Source organism: Xylocopa sonorina, unplaced genomic scaffold (assembly GCF_050948175.1).
Source record: "Xylocopa sonorina isolate GNS202 unplaced genomic scaffold, iyXylSono1_principal scaffold0365, whole genome shotgun sequence".
Taxonomy (NCBI): Eukaryota; Metazoa; Arthropoda; class Insecta; order Hymenoptera; family Apidae; genus Xylocopa; species Xylocopa sonorina.
This window is the reverse complement of record NW_027490436.1, coordinates 37,413-45,287: the sequence shown is the minus strand read 5'-3', so window position 1 is coordinate 45,287 and position 7,875 is coordinate 37,413. Positions and strand designations below refer to the sequence as shown.

Below are 7,875 nucleotides of genomic sequence, written 5' to 3'. Positions count from 1 at the left end.
TGTATACCTCGTATTCACTTCAAAAGAATGTAAATGCGACTATTCCTTGCTAGGAAATAGCGTTTGGAGGTGACTACGTATCGTAGGAATAGAGCCCTAATGCTTCTTAAAACGAGATGTCGCATTTCATTTCTATGTTTCGTGATAAGGTATAAAATTCATTAAGAAGTGTCATGTATACCTCCTATTCACTCCAAACGAATGTAAATGCGACACATCCTTGCTAGGAAATAGCGTCTGCAGATGTTTACGCATCGAGGCAATAGAGTTCTAGTGCTTCTTAAAAAGCTATATCGCATCTCACTTCTATGTTACATGATAAGATATAATATTCATTAAGAAGTGTCATGTATACCACGTATTCTCTCCAAACGGACGTAAATGCGACACATCCTTGCTAGGAAATAGCGTTTGCAGATGTCGACGTATCGTAGCAATAGTGCTTTAATTCTTCTTAAATCGCGATATCGCATCTCACTTCTATGTTTCATGATAAGATATAATATTCATTGCGAAGTGTCATATATATCTCGTATTCACTTCAAAGGAATGTAAATGCGAGTATTCCTTGCTAGGAAATAGCGTTTGCAGAAGCCTACGTAGCGTAGCAATAGAATTCTAATGCTCCTTAAAACGAGATGTCGCGTTTCATTTCTATGTTTCATGGTAAGATATAATATTCATTGCGAAGTGTCATGTATACCTCGTATTCACTTCAAAAGAATGTAACTGCGAAACTTCCATGCTAGGAAATAGCGTTTGCAGATATCTCCGCATCGAGGCAATAGAGTCCTAATGCTTCTTATAACGCGATATCGCATCTCACTTCTATGTTTCATGATAAGATATAATATTCATTGCGAAGTGTCATGTATACCTCGCATTCACTTCAAAAGAATGTAAATGCGACTATTCCTTGCTAGGAAATAGCGTCTGCAGATGTCCTCACGTCGAGGCAATAGAGTTCTAATGCTTCTTAAAACGCGATGTCGCATCTCACTTCTATAATACATGATAAGATATAATGTTCATTGCGAAGTGTCATGTATACCTCGTACTCACTTCAAAAGAATGTAAATGCGAATCTTCCTTGCGCGGAAATAGCGTTTACAGGTGTCTACGTATCGTAGAAATAGAGTTCTAATGCTTCTCATAACGCGATATAGCATCTCATATCTATGCTTCATGATAAGATATAATATTCATTGCGAAGTGTCATGTATACCTCGTATTAACTCCAAACGAATGTAAATGCGACACTTCCTTGCTAGGAAATAGCGTTTGCAGATATCTGCGCATCGAGGCAATAGGGATCTAATGCTTCTTAAAACGCAATATCGCATCTCACTTCTAAGTTACATGATAAGATATAACGTTCATTGCGAAGTGTCATGCATACCTCGTATTCACTTCAAAAGATTGTAAATGCGAATCTTCCTTGCGCGGAAATAGCGTTTGCAGGTGTCTACGTATCGTAGAAATAGAGTTCTAATGCTTCTCATAACGCGATATAGCATCTCATATCTATGCTTCATGATAAGATATAATATTCATTCCGAAGTGACATGTATACCTCGAATTCACTTCAAAAGAATCTAAATGCGACACTTCCATGCTAGGAAATAGCGTTTGCAGATATCTGCGCAACGAGGCAATAGGGACCTAATGCTTCCTAAAACGCGATATCGCATCTTACTACTATGTTACATGATAAGATATAATGTTCATTGCGAAGTGCCATGCATACCTCGTATTCACTTCAAAAGAATGTAAATGCGAACCTTCCTCGCTAGGAAATAGCGTTTGCAGATGTCTCCGCATCGAGGCCATAGATTTCTAATGCTAATTAAAACGCAATATCGCATCCCTCTTCTATGCTTCACGATAAGATATAATATTCATTGCGAAGTATCATGTATACCTCGTAATCACTCCAAAAGAATGCAAATGCGACACTTCCTTGCTAGGAAACAGCGTACTCAGATGTCTACGTATCGTAGCAATAGTGTTCTAATGCTTCTTAAAACGCGATATCGCATCTCTCTTCTATGTTTCATGATAAGATATAATATTCATTAAGAAGTGTCATGTATACGACGTATTCTCTCCAAACGAATGTAAATGCGACACTTCCATGCACGGAAATGGCGTATTCAGATGTCTACGTATCGTAGCAATAGAGTTCTAATGCTACCTAAATCGCGATTTCGCATCTCATTTCTATGTTTCGTGATAAGATATAATATTCATTGCGAAATGTCATGTATACCTCGTATTCACTTCAAAAGAATGTAAATGCGACTATTGCTTGCTAGGAAATAGCGTTTGCAGATGTCTACGTATCGTAGCAATAGAGTACTAATGCTACTTAAATCGCGATATCGCATCTCATTTATATGTTTCGTGATAAGATATAATATTCATTGCCAAGTGTCATGTGTACCTCGTATTCACTTCAAAAGAATGTAAGTGCGACACTTCCTTGCACGGAAATGGCGTATTCAGATGTCTACATATCGTAGCAATAGAGTTCTAATGCTTCTCATAACGCGATATAGCATCTTATTTCAATGCTTCATGATAAGATATAATATTCATTGCGAAGTGTCATGTATACCTCGTATTCACTCCAAACGAATGTAAATGCAACACTTCCTTGCTAGGAAATAGCGTTTGCAGATGCCTACGTATCGTAGCAATAGAGTTCTAATGCTTCTTAGATTGCGATATCGCATCTCATTTCCATGTTTCGTGATAGGTTATAATATTCATTCCGAAGTGTCATGTATACCTCGTATCCTCTCCAAACGAATGTAAGTGCGACTATTGCTTGCTAGGAAATAGCGTTTGCAGATGTCTACGCATCGAGGCAATAGTGTTCTAATGCTTCTTAAAACGCGATATCGCATCTCTCTTCTGTGTTTCATGATAAGATATAATATTCATTAAGAAGTGTCATGTATACCACATATTCTCTCCGAACGAATGTAAATGCGACACTTCCATGCTTGGAAATAGCGTCTGCAGATGTCCACACGTCGAGGCAATAGAGTTCTAATGCTTCTTAAAACGCGATGTCGCATCTCACTTCTATAATACATGATAAGATATAATGTTCATTGCGAAGTGTCATGTATACCTCGTACTCACTTCAAAAGAATGTAAATGCGAATCTTCCTTGCGCGGAAATAGCGTTTACAGGTGTCTACGTATCGTAGAAATAGAGTTCTAATGCTTCTCATAACGCGATATAGCATCTCATATCTATGCTTCATGATAAGATATAATATTCATTGCGAAGTGTCATGTATACCTCGTATTAACTCCAAACGAATGTAAATGCGACACTTCCTTGCTAGGAAATAGCGTTTGCAGATATCTGCGCATCGAGGCAATAGGGATCTAATGCTTCTTAAAACGCAATATCGCATCTCACTTCTAAGTTACATGATAAGATATAACGTTCATTGCGAAGTGTCATGCATACCTCGTATTCACTTCAAAAGATTGTAAATGCGAATCTTCGGTTGCGCGGAAATAGCGTTTGCAGGTGTCTACGTATCGTAGAAATAGAGTTCTAATGCTTCTCATAACGCGATATAGCATCTCATATCTATGCTTCATGATAAGATATAATATTCATTCCGAAGTGTCATGTATACCTCGAATTCACTTCAAAAGAATCTAAATGCGACACTTCCATGCTAGGAAATAGCGTTTGCAGATATCTGCGCAACGAGGCAATAGGGACCTAATGCTTCCTAAAACGCGATATCGCATCTTACTACTATGTTACATGATAAGATATAATGTTCATTGCGAAGTGCCATGCATACCTCGTATTCACTTCAAAAGAATGTAAATGCGAACCTTCCTTGCTAGGAAATAGCGTTTGCAGATGTCGAAGTATCGTAGCAATGGAGTTTTAATGCTTCTCAAAACGCGATATCGCATCTCATTTATATGTTTCGTGATAAGATATAATATTCATTGCGAAGTGTCATGTATACCTCGAATTCACTTCAAAAGAATCTAAATGCGACACTTCCATGCTAGGAAATAGCGTTTGCAAATATCTGCGCAACGAGGCAATAGGGACCTAATGCCTCTTAAAACGCGATATCGCATCTCACTACTATGTTACATGATAAGATATAATGTTCATTGCGAAGTGCCATGTATACCTCGTATTCACTTCAAAGGAATGTAAATGCGAATCTTCCTTGCTAGGAAATAGCGTTTGCAGATGCCTACGTATCGTAGCAATAGAGTTCTAATGCTTCTTAAAACGCGACATCGCATCTCACTTCTATGTTTCATGATAAGATATAATATTCATTGCGAAGTGTCATGTATACCTCGTATTCACTTCAAAAGAATGTAAATGCGACTATTGCTTGCTAGGAAATAGCCTTTGCAGATGTCTACGTATCGTAGCAATAGAGTACTAATGCTACTTAAATCGCGATATCGCATCTCATTTATATGTTTCCTGATAAGATATAATATTCATTGCCAAGTGTCATGTGTACCTCGTATTCACTTCAAAAGAATGTAAATGCGACACCTCCATGTTAGGAAATAGCGTTTGCAGATGTCTCCGCATCGAGGCCATAGATTTCTAATGCTAATTAAAACGCAATATCGCATCCCTCTTCTATGCTTCACGATAAGATATAATATTCATTGCGAAGTGTCATGTATACCTCGTATTCACTTCAAAAGAATGTGAATGCGAATCTTCCCTGCTAGGAAATAGCGCTTGCAGATGTCTACGTTTCGTAGCAATAGTGATCTAATTCTTCTCAGAACGCGATATCGCATCTCATTTCTATTCTTCATGATGAGATATAATATTCATTGCGAAGTGTCATGTATACCTCGTAATCACTCCAAAAGAATGCAAATGCGACACTTCCTTGCTAGGAAACAGCGTACTCAGATGTCTACGTATCGTAGCAATAGTGTTCTAATGCTTCTTAAAACGCGATATCGCATCTCACTTCTATGTTACATGGTAAGATATAATGTTCATTGCGAAGTGTCATGTATACCTCGTATTCACTTCAAAAGAATGTAAATGCGAAGCTTCCTTGCTAGGAAATAGCGTTTGCAGATGCCTACGTATCGTAGCAATAGAGTTCGAATGCTTCTTAAAACGCGATATCGCATCTCTCTTCTATGTTTCATGATAAGATATAATATTCATTAAGAAGTGTCATGTATACCACATATTCTCTCCAAACGAATGTAAATGCGACACAATCATGCTAGGAAATAGCGTTTGCATATGTCTACCTACCGTAGCAATGGAATTCTAATACTGCTTAAAACGCGATATCGCATCTCACTTCTATGTTTCATGATAAGGTATAATATTCATTGCGAAGGGTCACGTACACCTCCTATTCACTTCAAAAGAATGTAAATGCGACACTTCCTTGCTAGGAAATAGCGTTTGCAGATCCCTACGTATCGAAGCAATAGAGTTCTAATACTTCCTATAACGGGATATCGTATCTCATTTCTATGTTTCATGATAAGATACAATATTCATTGCGAAGTGTCATGTATACCTCGTATTCACTTCAAAATAATGAAAATGCGACTATTCCTTGCTAGGAAATAGCGTTTGCAGCTGTCTACGTATCGTAGCCATAGTGTTGTAATGCTGCTTAACACGTTGACGCCGGCATGACTCACCGGTGGCCCATGCTTCTCTGTTCCATGAGGCGGCGTGACCCACCGGTGGCCCATGCTAGATTGTTCTGTGGGGCGGCATGCATCACCGATGGGTCACGCTGAATTGTTCCGTGCGGCGGTATGCATCATCGATGGGCCACGTTTGTATATTAAAAAATACGTTATATATTATTATACATCGTATATCATTATACATTAACATTTCTACCTTATAATCAAACATTTAACACAATATACATAACTTATAATAATCAATACATAAAATATAACAAAATATATCTACTTATATTACCGATGCAATTTTTTAAAACATTCTAAACAAAGTGCTGGCTTATCCGGACAAGTGCTACAAAAGGTCGTAACTTTTTTTGTTTGATTTGTGGCGTACTTTGTACCTTTTAGTTTGTTAAGCGTTTGTAATACTCTTTGCACCTTTTCCTGACCTTCCTCGCGGGTCCTTGGTGTGAACTTAAAAAATGTTTACTCTGTCTTACTATTAGTTCACCACTAGGGGGATTTCCACTCTTCAATAGGTAATCAATAATTTTTTCTCTAAATTTTAAAATTTTATAACGCTTGGTTCCCCACTTTCTGTGTATGTACCACGCATTTACTAAAGAGGTCCCGCATATTAGTTTCACGACAACTTTTTGGTACCATTTTACTGTTTACCGTAAACTATTATAATCCGAACACATTTAGTCGGATATGTCAACTCCCTTACGCACTGCTGTAAGAGAAATCTGTATCGGGTTTTAATTTATCGTCTCTGCCACGAATAATGGTGCAATTGCAAGATTTGGAAGTGGTTAGCATGCACAGGGGTCTTTTGTCTGTCCACTTTAAAAATTTCACGCCGCTCCGATTTTGAAGAGAGATCGTTATATCAGAATTCTACTGACCTCACACCTCACAGGCACTTCACACAGAATACTTGCACACCAACAGAACATTTTTTGTCTTGCCGTCAACTCTAAACTCAGTAAAACTCACGTCGTTGTCTAAATATAATGCTCGATAATGGTCCCTCCTTACTAGGTCACGCACTATATATTTAAAAAGTGTCAACTGGAGCGTATTCGTTCCCCAAAAGGTCACACATTTTCTCCACTATGTGTGGGTGGACCTATACTTCTAATTTTCCAAAGCAAAAACAAACTGTTCTCTGGAAAACCACGCGACACAGTCCTCGGCCACTTACCCGCCAATATATATTTTGTCTGCGACCTAAGAAACCAAATACTATTAGGGCCTCAAGTACCTGATCGCTCGGAAATCGTCAGTCGAAGGTGCGACAAAATCGCCGCTCGCACTCAACATAATTTGCGGCAAACGCACGACTACTACTTTTTCTTAGTACAACATAAAAAACGAATTAGGGCTCCTCCACAATTCTTGCGACTGGCCACCGTGGGTCCCATAGACAGGCCAGACCACAAACAGGACACGTGAAAATATTGGAAATTCCGTCTATTCGAATCAGCTAGTGGGTATTAGGGCCCAAGCATTGAACAGCACAATTTGGTGCCGCGCAGCCCCACGGGACGGACCGCTAGTTGAAGCGCCGTCCCACGGAACGGACAGCGAATATCCGCGCCGGCGTCAACGTGTTAAATTGCGATATCGCATCTGATTTCTATCTTTCGTGATAAGATATAATAATCATTGTGAAGTGTCATGTATACCTCGTGTTCTCTTCAAAAGAATGTAAATGCGAAACTTCCATGCTAGGAAATAGCATTTTTAAATGACTCCGCATTGAGGCAATAGGGTTCTAATGCTTCTTAAAACGCGACATCGCATCTCACTTCTATGTTACATGATAAGATATAATGTTCATTACGAAGTGTCATGTATACATCGTCTTCACTTCAAAAGAATGTAAATGCGAAACTTCCTTGTTAGGGAATAGCGTTTGCAGATGTCTGCGCACTGAAACAATAGAGTTCTAATGCTTCTTAAAACGACATGTCGCATCTCATTTCTATGTTCCACGATAAAATACAATTTTCATTGCCAAGAGTCATGTATACCTGGTACTCACTTCAAAAGAAAGGAAATGTGACACTTCCTTGCTAGGAAATAGCGTTTGCAGATGTCTTCGTATCGTAGCAATAGAGTTCTAATGCTTCTTAAATCGCAATATCGCATCTCATTTCTATGTTTCGTGAT

General features: G+C 38.6%; 1 protein-coding gene across 1 annotated transcript; it reads right to left on the bottom strand.

Moving 5' to 3' along the window:
- Positions 1-5,991: 5,991 nt before the first annotated feature.
- LOC143432475 (uncharacterized) lies at positions 5,992-6,519 on the bottom strand. The gene is made up of 3 exons (XM_076909136.1): positions 6,432-6,519; positions 6,188-6,367; positions 5,992-6,098 (listed from the first exon to the last, which is right to left on the bottom strand). The coding sequence occupies exons 1-3, from the start codon at positions 6,517-6,519 to the stop codon at positions 5,992-5,994; spliced, it is 375 nt and encodes a 124-aa protein (XP_076765251.1).
- Between the last annotated feature and the right edge of the window lie 1,356 nt (positions 6,520-7,875).